The sequence below is a fragment of the Dama dama genome, chromosome 5, assembly GCF_033118175.1.
Source record: "Dama dama isolate Ldn47 chromosome 5, ASM3311817v1, whole genome shotgun sequence".
Classification (NCBI taxonomy): domain Eukaryota; kingdom Metazoa; phylum Chordata; class Mammalia; order Artiodactyla; family Cervidae; genus Dama; species Dama dama.
In genome coordinates, this window is record NC_083685.1 from 7,087,420 (window position 1) to 7,109,888 (window position 22,469).

The window sequence follows — 22,469 nt, forward strand, 5'->3', positions numbered from 1 at the left end:
TGACAGGCCTATAGGAGGAGTCAGCCCCACCCTGGTCCCGCCAGCGGCCCCGCCCCCTAGGAAGCTTCTCACCCAGAGGCCGTATCAGAAGCCCCGCCCCTTCGTTTCATCGCGGAAGATGATTGGACAGCTGCGAGGAAGGAACACGCCCCCACCACCGCAGGGATGCTGCCACACGTGCCTCCCCAGCCCTTTCTCCATTTGTTGTGGGTTGTCCCTGAGATCTAGAGCGACCCTGGAGACCCTGTTCCCCTAATCCTTGAGAATTATTTAAACTTTGGATTCGATCCCCCACGTGGCAGCCAGAGAGAATATTAAACATAAGAGTCCAGTCCTGTCTCCCTGCTTGAGGGTCTGCCCCATCCCACCTCTCCGTCCCCCTCCCGCCAAGCAACCCTCTCGCTCCATCTTCCAGCCACCCTGGCTTTGTCCTTCAAAGAGGACGAACTCTCATCGGCCTCCCTCTGCGCCGAGGATTCCCCAGCAGCCCAGTATGGCTCTACCCCTCTAAAATCACCTTGATCGCTCACCTCCAATCCCCCGCCGCACCTGGCTCCTCCCGGCACTTGTCATTCTTGGCACGAATCGTGGCTTGCGGTCATCTATCAGGATTCCTTTACTTTCTTCTGGGTACCACCCGGAGCATCGCTTTGTCAAATAGAGACAGGCTAGTGATGGTAAACTGTATGTGTCAACTTGACTGGGCTAAGGGATGCTCAGATAGCTGGCCAGACTTCATTTTTAGGTGAGTCTGTAAGGGTGTCTCCCCTAGAGATTAGCATTTGAATTGGGAAACTGAGTTACGAAGATCACCCCCACCTAGGCAGGTGGGCATCTTCCAATCCAGAGAGAACAAAAGGTGGAGGATGGAGAATTTGCTGGGCTTGAGCTGGACCATCTCTGTTTTCCTGCTGTTAGGCATGGATGCTATTGGTGCGTCCTGGATGGTGGTGTGTCTGATGATGGCAGTGGACACACTGTTCTGCACCTTCCCAGAACCACTCCCGAGCTGGCAGTCCTGCCTTGGCATCAAAGTGTCAGTATGTGTCACCCCAATCAAATCCCCAGAAGCAGGAAACAGTTGCCTCGGTGCCATCCTGGAGTGTTTATAACAAAACCCCTGTAACTTTGACTCTTTTTCATTTGTTTTATTAGCATCAATATATACAAAGTGGAAAATGACTTCATTATTTTAGCTTAGAAAGTTTGTTTTGCGTTTAATTTGGGCAAAAAAAAAAAAATGGAAATGAAAACTCCCCAGGAGAAAGCCTACCTACAATAAAACCTGACCTCAAATGACCCAGTGACCTCAAAAAGCGTAGGAAAGTCAGACCCTTTGGGTCGACCCCAAAGAAAAGGTCATTTTTACCCAAGGCTCACGCTTAGCCTCAATCTACCCATGTGTTTGCCAAATCCCGCATACAACCATTTGGGTCACGCAGCCACGTCGTTTCCTGCTGGGCTGTTTGGCAGTTTCCAAAGCTATCAGCCTTAGGTTCTGCAGGCTCTCCAAGGAGCTGGCTTCAAAAGATAATTTTTTAAAGCATGTCTGTGGAACTAAGTAAGGATGGCCATCAAGTAGCGACCGGAATACTTATGTTGGCTAAATAATTCTACCCTCTACCCCTGAAAAAAGCAGAAGGATGAGTTCCAAGCTGAAGAGAGTTGAGTGTGTGCCTTTTTAAAGCACAAGGTGATAGCTGGCAGATACAGCTTATACGAATTAGCATGTAATACACACCATCACATGCATTCTTTGAAGCTCGAAATCTCTGTAAACGTATTTCCCCGATGTTTTACAAAGGGTAGCTTGTAGGAAGGTTCAGTCCATTCTCGAGTTTCTCAGGATTGTAGCCTATTCAAAAATATTTAATCCCAGCGGATTTTAACATTGATCTTAGAAAAACAGACATGACAGGAGCTGAAGTGAGATGCCTGGTAGATTTTTGGCACGGCTCTCATGATTTGTTTCACCTTGACATATTACAAAGACACATTCAGATATTTGAAAAAGAAAAATAGACACCAACCTGTCCTTCAATCACAGTATACCTTGTCAAGCTTGCATGATCCAACTTTTGGCTTAAACTTGTAAAACATGGCTACAGGAGCTGTACTACTAAGACAGAACTGATACATTGGAATCCTGAAAAAAAAAAGAAAACAAAACTCCACCTCTCTACTCCTTCCAACAGCCAATAAGAACGCCTAGGCCATGGCTTGGCCAGTTTTAGGGAACGGGGTTAGAATAAAGATTTTATTTTTTGTCAGTCTTTATGAAAGGCAAATGTTTAGTGTTCACATAACCATAGTCTGTTCTAATATTAAATGTCATTAATAGACTTCATCATTCTGGATGACCCAAGGTTAGGGCTAAATCAGCCACAAATAGATATCAAAGCAACGATTGGATTCTGCCTTTTTAAAAAATTTTTTTTAAGGGTTTGCATTATTTGCATTGCTGCTGTTTCTCCAGACATGACATTGCTCACCAATGGTCTGGAACATCTCTCCTCTGGTTCTTTCATAGAATGGGGTGGACTCTGGGCCGCTGGAAGGCAGCCTTTTATGACCTCCTGCTGTGCACCACAAGTGCATGCTGGAAGAAGCAAGTATGCAGGATCCTTTTCTGGCAGAAGGAAAATATAGTGGGCCTCGGACCCCCCGAGACCGAGGTCCACGGTCCTGCTGGGAGGAGGGTGTATGTGTCTGTGTGTCTGCCAAGCCAACTGCTGTATTCTGTATTCTGTTTCAGAGGCTTTCTAAGCAAGCTTCCAAGACACGGACTCCAGGCCATTGCCCCAAAGGCAGGGCAGCCTGAAAAGCCTTTTCATGTTTGAAAACTGGCTGATTTAAAACAATCCTAGAGAGCATGAGAAGGTGCCAAAGAGGACCCCCAAAGCGACCAGGCCGGTGCGCCTCTCTGAGCCACCGGCCATCACTTGGGAGATGAACTAGCCTCACGTGGGCTATTACTTCCGAGCATCCTTACCCCTCACCTTCTCTTTACACCTATATTTAGGAAAAAAAAAATCTTCCCGATAATCACATGCTCACCAGTCCTACTGGGGTGGGGCAAAGAACCCTGATAAAATGCCAGGATGCTCACAGGATTAGTGAACTGCTGAGAATCCCTTTCTGGCCTGAAACTTCTCCCCTTCTCACTGGAGTTTGAATCATGTGATGAGGATGCCATGGGGGTTTTAAATCCCCATTCCTCTTCCTAAGCACCTCCATGGTCAAGCATTCACACCACCATTCAACATCTGGGCAGAGCTTTGGAGAACAGAAAAGCAGTTTCTTTCTATGGGACCCTCCCTCCAAAATACTTAAATGTAAGGGTCTTCTGAAGGTGCCACCTTACTTGAATCTCCACTATTTTAAGGGCTCTGGCACTCCAGCATCCTGGGGGGGGGGGAATCAGGGCTCACCCCTGGATTCCTCCCCTGCAACCCCATGCCCTTGTAACTATCCTGGCAACATTCCTCATGCCTCCAAAGCACGCGGATCAATCATCACAGCTTGAGGGTGGCCTTGCTGAACATGGTGATCGATTCTGGCCCTGGAGGCATAAATTACCTGCTCTTTCATCACTGGAAGAGTGTCACGGAAAAGAACATTTTATCCACTCCATTCCCTTACCCAGTGATCCCCCTCATCCAGTTCTTCACTGGAACTCAAATCGCTCATCTTCTCTGAAAACTTTCCTTTGTCATCTGTCACCTTTATAGAAAGAAAACATTTTCTTAGTTTGACAGCAGCCAGGGAGGCTGGGGTGGTGAAAGAGAATGTTCATGGAACAACCTTGCTGCCCTCAGAGGGGCCATGGGAGGGAAGGGGTTGGGGTGAGTCCTTTGAGAAGCCCGGGAAATTGGAAGGAAGGACGCAGACTGATTTTGGAGCAGAGCTGTTTAAGTCTCTATGCCAAATTCCAACCCCAGTTAATCCAACAAGAAATACCCCTTTCCAACCTAACCTTGGGACTTAGATTTGTACGAAAACACCATGGGCATGGATCCTGAAGAGGCATGCAATTTGATGCAGCCATAGTTGCTTATGGGAGACAGCCTGTTGTGTTCTGTTTATTTTTCCCCCTCTTCCCTCAGTTGCTGCATTTGCCATTTTACAGGTCCTCCACCCGCCTTCACGACTGAGGCCATGCCACGAATTTGGCTGCAGCTGCAATACATCCGACCACACACCTAAACTCGATTTTAAATATAATAAATACAGCGAAGAAAACAGTAAGTCTCCAGTAAAGAGTCTAAAGAAAAGCCAGCCGACACTCCGGGGTTTCCATCAAATGCCACATGGTCTCTGGATGAGTCTCTCGAGGAGGCTGTAGTTGAGTTCGTATTTGTAAGTTCCCGTCTCACGTGGAGCTCTCTCTAGATGGAAACTTCATACTCTCTGGTTTCCTGCGCGAGAGAGAAGCACAGATCTGGTGACCCCCTTGTGTGACAGAGTGACTCATGGTGTGGTTCTGGATCTTCACTCCTCTCTGTATCTGACACTGGACAGAGGACTTCGCAGTGCTCTTGACTCTGACCTTGACCTGCTTTTGCCAGTGGGTTATGGTAAAGTGGGGCTTGAAGAGTGCATGTGTGTTTCTGCCTGTGTCTGCCCTTCTGCCATCAACATAAGCGGAGCATGCCTTGATGGCCTCTAGCACCGTCAAGATGCTGATAAGATGAGACTTCTGGACAGCAGAGTTGGGTCACTGGCCAACAAGCCAGTTCCAGATGTGCACCTGAGGGCTGCTGAGCCAGGACTACTGCCCAGCTGAAACTAGCCAAAAACATTGTCCTATGGACTGATGAGCAAATTAATGGTTTTTCCTTTGAGCAACTGACTTTAGGAGGTGTTCATTACTCAGCATTATCATAGTTCTAGATGACTGATACACATAAGTCTAATACACATAATGATACACATAAGTCTTAATAAGGTCTACTTTCTAAAGTACTATTTTTCATCAGCTTGACCTTCTGAGGATTCAGAAACAAGCTACATATGTGTAAAATAACATATGACTTTGTCTTACTAGCGCCAAATCTAAAATGACCACAACATGTAGGCAGCAATCAGTTCCATTTCTCCAACATTCACTGAGTGTATGTGATATACTCCAGGCTCCCAGGGCAGAGAAGGGAGATACAGGAAGTCAGAGGCTTGGACCCGGAAGGGGCTGCTGTCATATGCTTTAATGGAGGTCTGTATTTCCCACTGGGTCAACACAGATAAGCAATTCTGTCTGTGTTTCATGGTAGATGAGACTGTGGTGGGCAGACTCCAGGGTGGTCCTCATGATCCCCACCCTCCTGGTTTTCACATTCTTGTAATGATCCCTTCCCCTTAACTGTGGACAGAACCTATGATTTGCTTCTAAGCAACAGGATACAGAAAAGGTGCTAGGATGTCACTTCCATATTTTATATTATATAGGACTGTGGCTTCCTCTTGCAAGGGGACTCTCTCTCTCTCTCTGATTTTGAAAAACCAAGCTTCTACATTGTGAGTCGCTCTATGAGAGGGACACATGGAGAAGAAGTGAGGTTGACGTCTACAAGAAACTGAGCCCCTCGGTCCAACAACCTGCAAGGAACTAGATGCTATTAGCAACCATGTGAGCTTGGATGTGATCCTTCCACAGTCAAGCCTCAGATGAGAACATAGCCTTGACTGACACCTTAACTGTAGCCTGTGAGTCCTAGCAGAGAGGACCTGAATAAGCTGTTCCTGGACTCCTTACCTATGCAATCTATGGGGTAATAAATGGGTGCCTTTTCTGGTTCCTAAATTTGCAATAATATTGCCACACATCAATCAATAACCAGCTCAGGAGCTCAGAGTAAGTGGGAGTGCGAGAAGGTTAGCAGGGACAAGGAACAAGTCAAGTTTATGCCCTGCAAACACTGGGAGACAATTGTACACCATCACACAGTGAATTTGAAGGGCTGAGATTCTACAGAATCATGAGTATCTTCCGGTTCTTCATACATGCCTCTGGACCTTTGCATGTGCTCTCCCGTCTTCTTGGCGTCTTCTCCAACCATCGTCTAAGTCCTACCCTCCTTACATGTCTCAGCTTTACATCACTTTCTCAGAGATGCCTTGTCCCACCTCCTCCAGCTGCCCCCCCCCCCAATCATATACTCAGAGCACCCCATCCAATTTCTTTCATGGCCCTTAAAAATGATCGTTTGTTGCAGTTAATATATTCACTGGGATATTTGACTGTTTGACATTCAAGGGGAGAAGAGGGAGTATAATGATGAACGGAATCAAACAGAGTTTGCATCCTGGCTGCAGGTTCTGTGTTCTGACTGCGGACAACCTCGACCAAATCATTTTTCCTCTCCCTGAAACAGTGTCCTCACCAGTCAATGAGGGATAACAGGAGACTCTAACACAAAGAGTTACAAGGATTCAAGGAGATTATACATCTAAAGTGCCTGGCCCATAACACTCCTATGGCTATTACTATTTTGATATCTGTCTCCTTTGTGAGATTATAAGCTCGTTAATGGAAGGACTGTGTCTGTTTGGTTTAGCTGTGTCCTTAGTTCCAACACAAGACCTGCCACTAAGATGTGTAGGTACGTGCATACTGCCACTCAGTAAGGAATGGAGTTTAATAAGATGTCTGGGAACGCTGCCCACTGCCACCAGGCCACTGCTGGGTTCTGACCCATCTCAGCCATCCCTCCGTGGATCTCTGGTACAGCCCCTTCTTTCTGTGACCCTTCTGCTGAGAATGAACAGACTTATAGGCTTGTCATTAGCTCCCCCAAAGGGCAGCAGTTACCTCAATAGGGGTTCTTGTGGGGGTGAGCCACTGGCCATGCCTTTCTGTCAGCGGCATGGTGAGCAAAAGGAAATTACACCTCTTGTTTTGATGTCTGTGAGTTCAGAGCAAAGAGGGAGATATCGGGGAGAGAAGGGAGACCGACTCACCCCCGTCTCGTAGATGGGGTTGTCGAACTCAGTCTCCACGGTGATCTGGCTGTAGGGGTGGGAATACATCAGAGGCAGGCGGAGGTTGGAGTAGTAGCGGCATCTGGAGAGAGACGGTCAAGGGGAGAGAAGTGACTCTTCCTGGACAGGGAGACCTCAGCTTGCTGGTCGTTGAGGGGGTTGAGAGCCCCCACGCCCACCTGGAGCCCCGCCGTACCTGGTGATGTAAATGTAGGCTCCTCCCAGCAGTAAGGAGATGATGAGGACAGGGATGAAGATAGCCAGAGCCATGCTTCCTCCTTCCAGAGACGTCTCTGCTGCCGCTTCTGCTACTAAACACACAGCCGGTGAGGGTACCCGGCGCCCAGCGCGGGGCCCCCGCCCTCCCAGCCCTGCACCCACTCCAGGAGCTAATGCCGGAGTGGGTGAAAGCCTTCCTCACTGGAGAGCTGGCTCCAGAAGGGAGAAGAGGCAGAGACTGGAGGAAACGGGGCTGGTCCTTTGCAACAGAGCCCAGACTCAACACTGGATGGGGTTGTCATAGACACCACTGAGGGTCACATGCTTTTCACTCAGCTCAGTTGCTAAAGAATCCGCCTGCAATACAGGAGGCCCTGGTTTGATTCCTGGGTCAGGAAGATCCCCTGGAGAAGGGATATACCACCCACTCGCTTCCCTCGTGGCTCGGCTGGTAAAGAATCTGCCTGCAATGCGGGAGACCTGAGTTCAATCCCTGGGTTGGGAAGGTCCCCTGGAGAAGTGAAAGGCTCCCCACTCCAGTATTCTTGCCTGGAGAATCCATGGACTGTACAGTCCATGGGGTCGCAAAGAGTTGGACACGACCGAGTATCTTTCACTCTCACTTTCACCTCATTTTCTTCCGGGGGGGGGGAGGGGCAAGGCGATTAAAAGCTAAAATGTGGTTAAAACCCAATCCAAGGGAAGACTTGAAGAAAACTCGCAACGTGTTAACTGGAAAGGCAGATTTGCTCGACTTCAGTGGAGAAGACAGGGTCGTGTCTAGAATGGCAGCTCCCTCCCAGACCTGCTTAATCAGACTCACCAGCAGAGGGCGCTGGGCAGCCAGACCAACGCTCGGTGCCCACACACCCCATGCCTGATACCCCAACTGGGACAACTCAGGTTTGATTCTCAGAGGCCACGGCGGCACACTCCCAGGTAACCCTCTCGGCCTCACCTGGAGCCTCCCACTACCTCCCAGGAGTCTGCAGAAATCACAAGAACTGTCATAACTGACGGAGGATGAGCTGGTTGGATGGCATCATCCACTCAATGGACAGGAATTTGAGCAAACTCTGGGAGAAAGTGAAGTAAGGGGACCCTGGCGTGCGGCAGTCCACGGGATCGCAAAGAGCTGGACACGGCTGAGCGACTGAACAACGACAAAACGATAATTCAGGGTGGGGGCGAAGGGGGATGGGGGTGTTTTCCCAGCAAAGCCCCACATCCCTTTTGGACACTTGACCTCCGTTTTCCTCTGCCATTCTCTGTGGCCACGTATAACAGAGCTCGGCTGCCTGCCAATCTATAAGCCATTAACTGCCACTGTTTGAGCCTGAAAAATCAATTTTAATACCTACGATAAATGCGTGAGCAGAGAACATCACAGTGGCATCATGCCCTCTGAGCAACCCAGGCCTTTGAGACGTTCTCCCGGCTCACTGGTTGGTGGAAGACACCAAAGGAAGGGCCTGAGTCGATACTAACAGCATAAATGCCCTCTTTTTTCCAGCGGACTGGCTAATACAGGCTCTGTTCCTATACACACCGGAGCCCCAGTTCCATCTGCTTGGATTAAAATGTCATCTGTTGCAAGAGAGTGCAACTCATGACATGTAATTCCCACCGCCCCAGATTCTACGTGAACTGCGTATTGTCAGAAAGACAAGCAGCTCCAACAATAATTTAGAAACCATCCAACTGGTTAAACTTAAAAAGACAGTTGATTTGTTTTGGCTGCGCTGGGTCTTTGTCGCGGCACAGGCTTCTCTCTAGCTGCGGCGTGTGGGTTTCTCATTGTGTGGCTTCCCCTGTTGTGGAGCACAGGCTCTAGGGAGCACCGTCTTCAGTAGTCGTGAGCACAGGCTGACTTGCTCCGGAGCACGTGGGATCTTCCTGGATCAGGAAGCGAACCTGTGTCTCCTGCACTGGCAGGCGGAGTCTTTACCACGGAGCCACCAGCGAAGCCCTAAAACTTTTTTCTTTCTTTTAAACAAAACAGTGTTATTCTTTTCTGACTTGACAGCTCAGTGAGTGGTTTTGGACCAAACCAGATAAAGGTTATATAGAACAGAACATTTTACATATAAGAGGGGTTGAAAAGGGAAAAGACGACAAAATCCTGCATCTCTTTTAGCATCTGTTCCCCATTAGTAAATCTCGCTTGGTAATTTCTAACAAAAGAATAGAAAACAGGGACTTCCCCGGCAGCCCCTTGGTTAAGAATCTGCCTGCCAATGCAGGGGCCAGGGTTTGCTCTTGGGTTTGGGAAGATCCCACATGCCGTGGGGCAGCTAAGCCCGTGTGCCTCAACTGTGAAACCGAGCCTGCACACCCTAGAGCCTGTGCCCGCAGCCAGAGAGCAGCCTCCGCTCATGGCATCTAGAGAAAGCCCGCGGGCAGCAAAAGACAGCACAGCCAAAAACCAGAAACACACACACAAAAACAAGGGATCCGGGGAGGGGGCGGGGGCCCAGGGATAGCTATACTTGGGGGAAGAAAAAGATGGAGGGAAAACCAGATCACAGAGCATCCCCCAGAGAAGAGGTTTCCCTCCTGAAACCAGAAGCCTGCTCAGCGTGAAAGGTGAGGCGTTTCTGGATTTCGTTCCTCAAATAGCAGCACATGGTTGAAAAATCTGACAAGAGGAGCGTGTCGTTCTCAGGCATGTGGACCCCCAGATGTTTTCCGCTCGTCATCATGAACAGAACTGGCGTCTAATCTCTTTCGGGTCAGAGTTAGGACCGTAAGTTGCAAACCCAATGATTTTTTTTTCTTTACAGTATCATTTGTTTTCCAATTACCTTCAGCAATTTGAAGGCAGAATTTTTGCTTTTTTTTTTTTAAAGCATGTGGATAAGGATCTCCAAGGGCTTTCCCTTGCTTTCTGATATTAACTTCGTTAATGGGGTGTTTTTCTTCGTGGGACTCACCTTCTAAGGCGTGTTCAAAGCTGTCTTGATTAACTGAAAGAGAAAATTGGAGCACTGGTCGGTGTCAAGTGAATTCACTCTGCTTGTATGAAATGAAGGTGCCCCCCCCCGCTCCCCCACCCCCCATTTAAGTGCATAAGTCCGTGCCCTGCTTTGCTGAAGTTAGTGCTATATTTCTTTGTTTGTTTGAAATCTTGGGCTACTGGAATTAGTGGGAATGCCTGGCCTCATTCCCTCCCTATGTTCCTTAGAGAAGATGAGACATATGAAAGGAACAGGGCAGAAATCACTGAATTACACCACGTGTCAGATACTGGGTGTCAAGACCTTTATATATATTTGTGCTTAACACCACAATCCCATTAGGTACTTATTATTATCATCTCCATTTAACAGATGAGCAAACAGGGGTTCAGAGAAGGGAAGTGATTTCTCTGACACCACACAGCTTCTAAGAGATGGAGGCAGGATTTCCTCCATCCTGCTTGGCTTCCTTGGGCCTCTGCCTCTCACTACATAGTTATGATCTCTTCAGTGTTTTTGTGTTGGACAAAGGCTGATGGATGGTGAGGGGTGAGACAAAAATCTCCAGTCCTCAGCCCAGCCGGAGGAGACACTGTTCTCCTGCTTGGAAATATGCATTTATGTGAACCTTTCTAATTTCACTGTTATTTCATATTGATTTGGAATATAGGATTTATATTCCACATTTTCATTCATTCATTGCCTTACACTGGAATTCTCTGGACTTTGTTTAATCACTGTGCAACTTCTCTGAAGGCTGAGGATGCTGGAGGCTGGCATCTTCACACTTTGGCATCTAAGTCATCATGATAACTGAGCACAGAAATATACCCACACAGGGACTTCCCTGGTGGTCCAGTGGTTAAAACTCCATCTTCCAATGTAGGGGTTGCAGGTTCAATCCCTGGCTGGGGGGCTAAGATCCCGCGAGCCCCGTGGCCCCAAAGTGAAAACATAAAACAGAAACAAGATTGTAATAAATTCAATAAAGACTTTAAAAATGGTCCACATCAAAAAACTCTTTTAAAAATATACCCACTTAGGTGGGGTTCAAGGATGCAAACCCCCAGAGCGAAGGGCTTTGATGAAAAGATTGTATGATAAGGTAATGAGAAGTGGTGACCCCCCAAAGGCTCAGCGATCCTCACGTCCTACCTGATACCAAGGCTTCCTAATTAGAGCTTTGGTCAAAGTGACTCTGATTTCCATCATTACCAAGTGATGATAAAAAAACCAGCTGAAAAAATAGTGTACTAACTCCAGATGGCTCCAGCCATCTCTGGAGCCAGGGCTTTAGGAAAATGGAAAGATTAAGGCAGATGTTTTCCACCCAAGACATGAATGGGGCCTTGACTGCGTGTCTGGTGGGGGTGTGAGCTTCCATGAAACCTTAGAAATGGAAGGAGATGTGGAGCCAAGTGTGATCAGTGGCCTTGGCGGGGGGTGGGGGCACATGCTAAAAGGCAGCTTCCTGGGCCCTTTTCTGGACCTGCCAGGGTGGCGTCTTTGGGGGTGTATGTCTGAAACTCTCGCCAGTTCCCCAGGATTCTGATGCTGCTACCCAGCCACTGACTCTCCCTTAGAAGCCCTGACCTCAGTTCAGTTCAGTTCAGTCGCTCAGTCGTGTCAGACTCTTCACGACCCCATGGACCACAGCATGCCAGGCCTCCCTGTCCATCACCAACTCCCAGAGTCTACTCAAACTCATCTCCATTGAGTTGGTGATGCCATCCAAGCATCTCATCCTCTGTTGTCCCCTTCTCCTCCCGCCTTCAATCTTTTCCAGCATCAGGGTCTTTTCAGATGAGTCAGCTCTTTGCATCAGGTGGCAAAAGTATTGGAGCTTCAGCTTCAGCATCATTCCTTCCAATTAACACTCAGGACTGACCTCCCTTAGAAGCCCTGACCTGGGCTCACCCAGTTATCTCACACAAAGGGAAACCAAAGTCGGGGGGGGGGCGGGGCTCACCCAAGGTCATACAGGTGGTCCAGGGCAGAGCCAGGCTGGAGCCTGGGGTCCCTGAGTCCCAGGGGGTGGCTTTATATAGGTGCTCAGTCATTTCTCCAACTCCAGACCACACGTGATGAACCTCACTTATTTGGGGAAGAGGAAGTGATTTATTATTCCCTTACGGAGTTGGTGGGGTAGGTCTCAAGAGTGGAAATGGAGCAGAGAGACAAAGGCAATTATTTCCCAAGGCAGTGTCTTTCCTGGTGAGCAGTCTGTCCTACCTGAGGGGCCAGGACCAGCTCAAACCTGGTGGGGTTTCAAAGGCAAGGAATTCACCATTAGTAGAAGTGGGTGCAAATCTTAGATTTATCTTGTTACCAGCTGTGTGGTTTAGGGAAAGTCACTTAACCTCTCTGAGCCTCTCGGTCCCCATCTGTGAAATGGCTCACCTATCTCAGAGTAGAGTCATGGGGCCTCCATGAGGTGATTCGGGGACAATCATTTTTTCGTGGGTAAAAATCCACATAACATAAAATTAACTGTTTGAATTCTGTGTCCAATTCAGGGACACTGAGTACACTCACAGTGTTGCACAACCATCACCTCTGTTTAGTTCTAAAACCTTTTCATCATCTCAAACAGAAACTCAGCATCAATTACGCAATTACTGCTCCCTCCCCCCAGTCCCTGGGATGTACTACTACAAGTCCCAGCTCTGTGGCTTGACTTATTCTGGGTGTTTCCCTCGACTTGAATCATAATACGTAAACTTCTGTGTCTGGCTTCTTTCACTGAGCATAACCTCTTGAGGGTTCATCTGCACTGTAGCACAGATTCGTATTTCATTCCTTTTTATGACTGAACATGAATATGCCACATTCCGCTTATCCATTCACCAGCAGATGGACACTTGGGTTGTTTTCATCTTTTGTGAACAACACTGCTCTGGTCATTTGTACCAGTGTTGGTCTGAATACCTGTTTTCACTTATTCTGTGCCTATACCAAGAAGTGGAAATTCTGGCCAGGGAAGTATTTTTAAGCCCTAACGCTGAACTTCATGAACAGGCATTTGGGGATCTGCTCAAGTTATGGGTTCCCAAGGAGAAATGTAGAACTGTAGGTTTCTCTTCCCCTAGGGAGAGAATTCAGAGCTTTCTGCCTGATTCTCAAAAAGGGCATTAATATCTTAAAAGGTTAAATCCACTTGCCTACAGCATTGAATGTATTTAGGATACGATTAAGAATGTCACACCTCAAAGATGGAATAAGTGGATCCAAATCTCGCTAGGTACGTCATAACTTAATTTCAGTGATTAGGAAGAGTTCACTGATTCTAAAATACATTTCCCCTCTTAACCACCTCGGAGATGGGGGTGTCTTACGATCACCGGGGTTTTACAATCGGTGCCACCAGGCGGCGCTCACGATGCCTGTGCCTGCACAGCCGTCAGTCCAGGACCAGCAGCCTTCGGAGATGGGGGTGAGCATCTCGGGGGAACACCCCAGAGACGACAGGGGAATACCCATCACCCTCGGGAAACAGGTGGTTGTGAGAAGGGGCTGCAGGAGGCGGGAAATGTTTAAGCCACACTGTCCAAGTAGGACTCAAAAACAGGCTGCCTCTCCTAATTTATGATAAAAATCGAAGCTCATTTAGGAAGCAGAAACAAAAATGTAAGCACAGAGAAGCACGGTGTCATAGTCTAATTGGTAACCATTTCCTTTCTCAGCGGTGCAGAAAATAACGGTGGTGTCTTAGATGCAGCGAAACACGGTAGCTCGGCTTTTTAAAGCAAATCTAGAGTCACTGCAAGTCAGTCCCGGCACCTCTGGATCCCTCGGTCCCCAGGACTCTGGGAGGGGCGGGGTTCTTTACCTTTGCAGACGGGCAGCGGCCCATTCCAGTGGGATGGCTGGCCCAGGATGCAGCGAATGGTCACTTCGCCCATCAGCTCGAAGCCCTCGTAGCACATGAAGGTGAGGGACTCTCCGGGCAGGTAGAGTCGTTTGTAGAGGATCTGGTACCCGTTCTCCGGTAACCCTGGGTTGTCACAGGCCAGGGACTCCTCCGCTGAAGGGCAAGCCGAAAGGAGCTCTGATGAGATGATGCGAACCTCTGGGGCTTCCCGTTCAGGGCAAGGGTGATCTGAGGCCAGGCTCTGCAGCATCGTTTCTTTGCAACCCTGCCTTGCACTGAACTGTCTCAAATTCACCTCTCCCTCTCTGGGCCTGGGTCACACGTGGGCACAGTAGAATGTACTAAGCTGTGGAATCCGGGTTAAAAATCTGGGTTCTGCTACTTGCTAGCTGTGTGACCTCCAGCAAGGGCCACAACCTCTCTGAGCCTCAGTTCTCTCAATGGTAAAATAGTAGCAGTACCTATCTCATAGGGATTTGGGAGATTCAATAAGATAATGTGTATAAGTGCTTAGCATGCCCTTGAAATGTAGGTACTCAGTAAATGATGGACTCAGTAAATTATGAACTATTCCTCCTGCTTCTTAACTTGCACCTCACCTGCTCAACCAGTCTGGGTAAGTCTTGTCTTTCAACACTCAGTCCTCATGTCTCCTCCTCCAGGAAGCCTTCCCTGATGCCCCCTACCCCTAATTGAGTCACTAGTCTCTTGGGTGCTTCTTCTACCACAACACTACCTACGCTGTACTGTATTTAATAACAGTCTCTCTCACTTGAGAAGAGCCTGTCAAGGCATGCTTGAATGCTGTTAAGGCATACTCGAAGTTCAGGGCCTGGTATACAGTAGGAGCAGCATAAGTGACCTCAAGATATACAGTAGGAGCATCGTAAATGATGCCTGCTAGCTTAAGAATTACTGGAGAGTTGAACTGCTGGTTTAACCCATTCCAGGGCCAGCGTGTGACACAGCTCCTTTTCAGTACCTGGATGGAATGGACACCCAGTGAAAATTGCTTTGCACACAAGACTACAAATCCTGAAACACTAAAACGTGTTTATTATTTAAAAAATTAAACTGTGGTCAAATCTATAATATAAAATGGACCATCTTAACGATTTTAAGTGTACAGTTGAGTAGTGTCAAATACGTTCCCACTGTTGTGCAATGTCCAGAACTCTTCATCTTCCCAAATGGAAACTGTCCCCATCACACACTGACGCCCCATCGCTGTTCCCAGCCAGCCCTTGGCAACCACCATTCTACTTTCTGTCTCCGTGACTGTGACTATTCTAGGAACATTATGTAACTGGGATCACACAGTATTTGCCTTTTTGTGGCTAGCTTACTGCACTTAGCATGATGTCCTCAAGAGTCATCCATGCTGTAGCATGGGTCAGAATCTTCTTTCTTTCTAAGGCTGAGTCATATTCCATGGAATATGATGCTTAAATGATGCTTACTCCTTGGAAGGAAAGTTATGACCAACCTAAACAGCATATTGAAAAAACAGAGACATTACTTTGCCAACAAAGGTCTGTCTAGTCAAGGCTATGGTTTTTCCAGTGGTCATGTATGGATGTGAGAGTTGGCCTATAAAGAAAGCTGAGCACAGAAGAATTGATGCTTTTGAACTGTGTTGGAGAAGACTCTTGAGAGTCCCTTGGACTGCAAGCAGATCCAACCAGTCCATCCTAAAGGAAATCAGTCCTCAATATTCATTGGAAGGACTGATGCTGAAGCTGAAACTCCAATACTTTGGCCACCTGATGCAAAGAACTGACTTATTGGAAAAGGCCCTGATGCTGGGAAAGATTGATGGCAGGAGAAGGAGATAACAGAGGATGAGATGGTTGGGTGGCATCACCAACTCAACGGACATGAGTTTGAATAGACTCCAGGAGTTGGTGATGGACAGGGAGGCCTCGCATGCTGCAGTCCATGGGGTCACAAAGAGTTGGACACAACTGAGTGACTGAACTGAACTGAACTGAATATTCCTTTGTATAGAGAGACCACATCTTTTCTATTCATTCACCCATCAATGGACACTTGAATGGCTTCCACTTTTGGCTACTGTGAGATGCTATTATACAGACACGGGTGTACAAACCCTCTTTGAGACACTGCCTTCAATTCTGTGGTATATGCCCAGAAGTGGGATTTCTAGACCATATAGTAATTCCAGCTTTAACTTTCTGAGGAGCCTCCATCCCGTTTTCGATAGGAGCAGTGCCCCTTTGCATTCGCACAGAGAACAAAGGTTTCAGTTTCTCCACGCCAAATCCTAAAACATTTTTTTCCTTCTGGATCTTGCTTTGCCATACAAAGACCCAGGTCTTTACACTTCACAACTGCACCTGCCATCCGTGTTTCAGAGAAACAGCTTCTGTCAACAGCTTTCGGGGCTCACTTGATTAGCGAAACTTCTTGGAAGAGATGACATGCTGTCTCTTTTACCTGAAGGATTCCTGTAATATCTGAGTGATTTCTACAACTTAATGGTATTATTCTCCAGCTTGTCATCAACCTCACTCTTCAGGCCCTCAGCTTAGAACATGGAGTAGGCGGGTCTCTTATTATTTCATAGCTGGTGATTCTGCTCCACCGGGGGAAGAGGCAGGTGCTCCTGGCCGGGCTGTTAGAACTTAGTCCATCAGCTTCTTGCCCTCCTCTTGGCTGGTTCATGGCTTTACATCGAATTAGTCACATTGTGCCAGGTGGGTTACACTATTTCACCCATTTGTGCTTTGTTGATGCTGTTCCCTCTGCCTGAAATGCCCTTCCCCTTCCTGTCTAAAGGAGAGTGCAGTGGAAATGCTAGGACAGACCTTAACAATTTTCACCTGCTACATTAATGCTCTTTGTAGCATGACCTGTGACTCACTTCCAACCAATAAAATCACAACAAAGAAGAAGCGCTGCCACTTCTGTGAGGATGTTACCGAAGACTGTAGTTTTGTCTTGCTAGCAGACTCTAGTCTACCGAGCAACAACCGGCCATGTTGCAAGGCATTGAGGGTGACGGCGGTAAGGAACTGAGTCCTTCCATCAACCATGCAAGCTGGGAAGTGGCTTCTTCCTGTGCTGAGCCTTCAGATGAGACCCTAGCCCCAGGGTCTCTCTTCAGAGAGGAGATCCTGGACCAGGGAATGCAATGAAGCTGTTCCCCTGACTCCTGAGTGTCATCTGCAGTGCAGGAGAGTGGCCAGCAGGGGGCAGTGGCAACTCAGAAGATTCCCCGCCCACAAACTTCCCTTGGAATTTTCCATCATAAATGAACAGATTAATGAATATAACAAAATAATTCACTGAGCACCTTCTGTGTGCCCGTCACTGTTCCTGGCCCTGGGGAGATTGAAAGTGACAAAGGACAAATTCTAAGACCTGGAGGCAAAGGATGATACGGCCAGCAGGAAGAGGAGGGGGAGGTGTGTCCAGCTGTTCTCGCCTGGCTTCACACTAGAATCACCCTGGGTTATTCAGTGAGCTGGCTCTGCCCCCTAAGGTATTTTAATCAGTCCCCCAGAGTATTCTTCGTAAAGTTCCGCAGGTGATTCTAAAATCCAGCCAGCAAAGACTTACTGATGGCCGAGAGGTGCAGGAAAAGATGCTTCACATCGCTAATTATTAGAGAAACGCAAATCAAAACTATAAGGGACCACCTCACACCAGTCAGAATGACTATCGTCACAAAGGCTACCAACAATAAATGCTGGAGAGGCGGTGGAGAAAAGGAAGCCCTCCCTCCCTGTTGGTGGGAATAAGCCGCCATGGAGAACAGTATGGAGGTTCCTTAAAAAACTAAACACGGAGTTACCATAGGACGCAGCAATCCCACTCCCTGAGCATACGTCTGGAGAAAACTCTAGTTCAAAAAGATACATGCAGCACTATTTACAATAGCTAAGACATGGAAGCAATCTGAATGTCCATCAGCAGAAGAATGGATAAAGAAGATGTGAAATCTTTAGGGCTTCCCAGGTGGTGCAGCGGTGAAGAATCTGCCTGCCAATGTAGGAGACACAGGTTCAGTCCCTGGGTGGGGAAGATCCCCTGGAGAAGGAAACGGCAACCCACTCCAGTATTCTCACCTGGAAAATTCCATGGACAGAGGAGCCTGGAAGGCTATAGTCCCCGGGGTTGCAAAGAGTGAGAAGTAACAGAGTGACTGACCACACATGTATACATACATGCCATGGGATTTTGTGCTGAGTCACTTCAGTCGCGTCTGACTCTGTGACCCCGTGGACTGGAGCCTTTCAGGCTCCTCTGTCCATGGATTCTCCAGGCAAGAATACTGAAGTGGATTGCCATTTCCTCCTCCAACCATGGAATATTACTCAGCCATAAGAAAAAATGAAATAACGCCATTTGTAGCACCATGGATGGACCTAGAGATTATTATATAAAGTGAAGTCAATCAGACAAAGATGAACATCATATGATATCACTTATATGTGGAATTTTTAAAAAAATGAAGTAAATAAATGTTTTTACAAAATAGAAATAGACCCTTAACATCCAGCCAGAACTTTAGGGTTGAAGGGTTTGGACTCAGAGCTGCTGCTTTGGTGTCTTGCAGTGGTTAAGAAATTAACCATTTAATCCATTAATTTCCAAAATAGTCAAACACCCATTCTGTACCAGATGATTTGCAAACATTATTTCTAATTTCCCCCAAATCCTTAAAGATGACAACAGTACTGATCAGAACAGCCAACATATACTGAGAGCATCCCATGAGTCAGGCACTGTTTGGAGTTTTTCTGTCTACACGCTTAGACGCTCAGTCATGTCCAACTCCTTGTGACCCCATGGACTGGAGCCTGCCAAGCTCCTCTGTCCATGGGATTTCCCAAGCAAGAATACTGGAGTGGGTTGCCATTTCCTTCTCCAGGGGATTTTCTTGACTCAGGGATCAAATCTGAGTCTCTTACATCTCCTGCATTGGCAGGCAGATTCTTTACCATTAGCGACACCTCTTTTAATAATTACAACAACCCCAAGACACATTGTTATGGCTGTCCCCATTTGATATCTGTGCAAATGAAGAACTGTTGGGGTATCCCACTGGGTAACCTGTCAAGCCAGTTAGTGGGAGAGAGAGGATTCGAATCCAAGTGGTCCAAGTCCTCTGTTAATCACTGCACCAGAGAGCCCATTTTACAGATGAGGAACCTGAGGCTCGGGTGAAGGTCTCTTGTGAAAGGTACACAAGAAGGAAGTGGCTGAGTTGTGGTTTGATTCTCTGCCTCCAGAGTCAGTCTGATTCACTTTTGACCCAATCATCAGTAAGAGTGAGAAGAATTCCACATGGAATTACATCCCTGGTAGAAACCAACCGTCTTTGAAGGCATCTGTATTTATCTCCAGTTCCCAGAAGATGGCAGGAAAGTGACATGGGAAGTGACCTGAATTTGAAACTGGAGGCCAGGCTCTGCTGCTCACTTCACGCCTCTGGACTTCATTTTTCTCCTGCCTGTTAAGTAAACGGACTGGACCAAGACCTCATCTGTAAGCTGAGATGTGGCTGGACTATGGCATTCCCACTGTGAGGATGTACTCACACTTTGAAATAAGATTGTTTAAGGCAGGTATTTTTCAACCTAGGTGCTACTGACATTTTGGGCTGGGGAATTCTTTGTGGGAGGGGGGTGGTCCTGAGCCTTGCAGGATGTTGGACAGCATCCCTGGCCTCTGCCCACTAGATGCAAGCATAACCTCTCCCAGTGACAACCAAAGATGCCTCTAGGAACTGTCACTGACAACTGTCCCCTGGGGAGCAAATTCAGCCCGGTTGAAAATCACTTGTCTAAGGTCTAAACAATTCTGATGGTAATCTGTGTGATGTCATCCTGACCTCTCCCAGGAATTCAAGTGAGTTGGACTCATGGCTTATAGACATAATCCACCAAGCTACCCTCATTCCCTCCTAGCCACTCTCCCTCTCTTTAGGTACAGGAAAAAATGTACATTTATGGAGCACATGTGAGCAAAATGCTCAAAATCAGGTTGCTTGGTTATTGCTATGAATGGTTTATAACATACTCTACAGTAGTGGAGCATTGAAACTGAGTGGTAATTAGCAACCAGTGTTAACTGAGCACTTATTATATGCTAGACACATGGTTATGAGCATCTATATCTATGGTTGTCATGGTCAATTTTTCTGATGAGGACACCAGCTTTGGCCTGTTTAAAGTTACCCAGCTGACAAGTGGCAGGGCAAACTTGACCTGCTGGATTTGAAGTCCTGTGCAGTTAATAGTTCTGCTATAATGAAGGTTTGTTCTAGCTGGAGCTAGTGGTAAAGAACCTGCCTGCCAATGCAGGAGATGTCAGAGATGCAGGTTCGATCCCTGGGTTGGGAAGATTCCCTGCAGAAAGGAATGGCAACGTGCTCCAGTATTCTTGCCTGGAAAATCCCATGGACAGAGCCTGGCAGGCTACAGTCCATTGGGTCACAAAGATTTGGACATGACTGTAGTGACTTAGCGCAGCACACACTGCTTTCTCAGGGACAGGAATTTCTAAATGAAGACAGGCACGCTACTCGAGCCTGGCACGCTGGCTGAGGTGAGGCCGCTGGGGACAGTTCATCAGTGGAAACTTTTACTAACGCCACCGTCTGGCCATGTGGGTTCGGTCCAGGTCGGGGACTCTCCAGGTCACATATTTGTGGGTTCTGGGCTGTGAAGGGCCAGGGCCTCTTGGGGGAGCCCTACAAGCCTCCCTGGAGATTCCATCCAGAAAACCCTCACTGACTGTGTCAGATCCTCATGACTTTTCGTGGTGCGGTTTATGTCTTCTGGATGGGATTCCCAGGAGCCATTTACCACTCTGCCTCCAAAGAAGGGAGGTTGCAACGAAGCCACAAAGTGCAATAAAGACCATGTTAGTACTGCTAACAATGACCAACACAGTAACTGCAACAAATACCATCATTTTTTGAGTCTGCTGGGACCGAGGGATACAACGACCAAATGGATACATTCCTAGTAAGTGTGTGACTCTCTGAACATAAAAACAGATCATTTCAATAAGTGGCAGCAAGTACTGTGTAGCTATAGGAGCCATGGGAGCACAGAAGAGAGAAACATGACCTAACCTAGGCAGGCAGGGAGGCCTTCCTGGAGGAGGTGATGCTGAAGATTCATTGTTATTCCTTTTATCGACTTGTTTCTCCTCCCACATCTTCAATAGATCCCAGGCTTCCTGACTATGCAGATTGTGTCTGTTTATATATCGCTGTGTTTTTGCTGTATTTTCAGGACCTACCCCCACTGTTCCCAAACTATGTACCATGGCGCCCCGGGATGCCACCATGAACTCATGAGGGTGCTGTGAGGTTTTTAAAAAATGTGGAGGAGACACGGTGACTCCTAGTTTGAGGAAGCTCACAATTTTAACATCAGACTGAGCTATGTTCTTTTCGATGATGCTAGGTTTTCTCTGGTTGCTCTGCTAAAAAGCAAGGACTGTGACAAAGTCAAGGTGGAACCGGAGATGCAGGTGGCAGAGCCCAGCCTGATGCTAAAAGGCTGAGAAGTTTGGGAGAACCCAAAAGGCACACACATCCCCACAGAAGTAACTGTGTTATTAATTATAGATAAGTATTATTTAAGAATGAAATAAAAATACAATCCTTTCTCTGAATTCATGGGCATTACTTTTTCAAGCAGCTACTAAGTTCTCAGGATATAGCTACTCATTAAGTGGTTTGGACCTAACTGGTTAATAAGTGTAACTGCTAAGTGTTCTAGCCTGGGAAATCTACAAAACAATCTTGGCATTCTAGAAATTCTGTGAGTTGAGAAAGTTTGGGGACCTCTGTGTCAGCATCTGCTTGCATATAAGAGGACTTGTTAAATGACTGAGCTACATGCAATAATCCTGCCTGGTAGGATGTAGTAATCCCCTTTTCACAGACGAGGGACCCGGGCCCAGAGAGGGCAAGCTACTTGCCCAACGTCACCCCGCAGAGCCGGGGGTGGGTCTGATGGCAAACCCCAGACTCTTCCTTCTACCCACTCCTGATCTGTCTCCTCTTCAAGTGGCCTGGGGTAAAGGAACCAAGAGTGAGAAGACATGGCTTTGAGTCCCAGCCTGGCCAAATTATGGCCATTGGCAAGTGACTGTGAACAGGGGCTGTGGACATCCTGAGCTTACACAATTTGCCGTCTGCTTCCTGATTCTCTTGGTGGAAGACCTTGGTCCACAGCAGAGCCCCAGAGCTCTGCCCAGGAGCTATGATTGCAGAGAGGTGAGGCGGGAAAATGATGCTTTGGGGGGTTAATCAGGCTTGGGCTGGAATCCTGCTTCCCTTGCCTGCTATGTGACTTCAGGAAAGGTGCTCACCCTCTCTGGGCCTTCTCGGCCTGCTTTCAAGTGGACACACGCACACGGCTCATGCAGTTTTGTGAGGGTAAACGTGTGAATGTTGG

The 22,469-nt window shown here is 47.6% G+C and overlaps 1 protein-coding gene across 1 annotated transcript in view; it reads right to left on the reverse strand.

Moving 5' to 3' along the window:
- Nucleotides 1-1,206: 1,206 nt before the first annotated feature.
- Nucleotides 1,207-22,469, reverse strand: part of SEZ6L (seizure related 6 homolog like) — a 135,725-nt gene continuing 114,462 nt past the window's right edge. The window contains exons 15-19 of the mRNA XM_061140688.1: nucleotides 13,984-14,178; nucleotides 10,131-10,163; nucleotides 7,175-7,289; nucleotides 6,958-7,060; nucleotides 1,207-4,418 (exon numbers count right to left, since the gene is read on the reverse strand). Of these exons, the coding sequence (XP_060996671.1) occupies nucleotides 4,389-4,418; nucleotides 6,958-7,060; nucleotides 7,175-7,289; nucleotides 10,131-10,163; nucleotides 13,984-14,178 (476 nt within the window). The 3' untranslated portion in view covers nucleotides 1,207-4,388. The remainder of the gene's footprint in view (nucleotides 4,419-6,957; nucleotides 7,061-7,174; nucleotides 7,290-10,130; nucleotides 10,164-13,983; nucleotides 14,179-22,469) is intronic.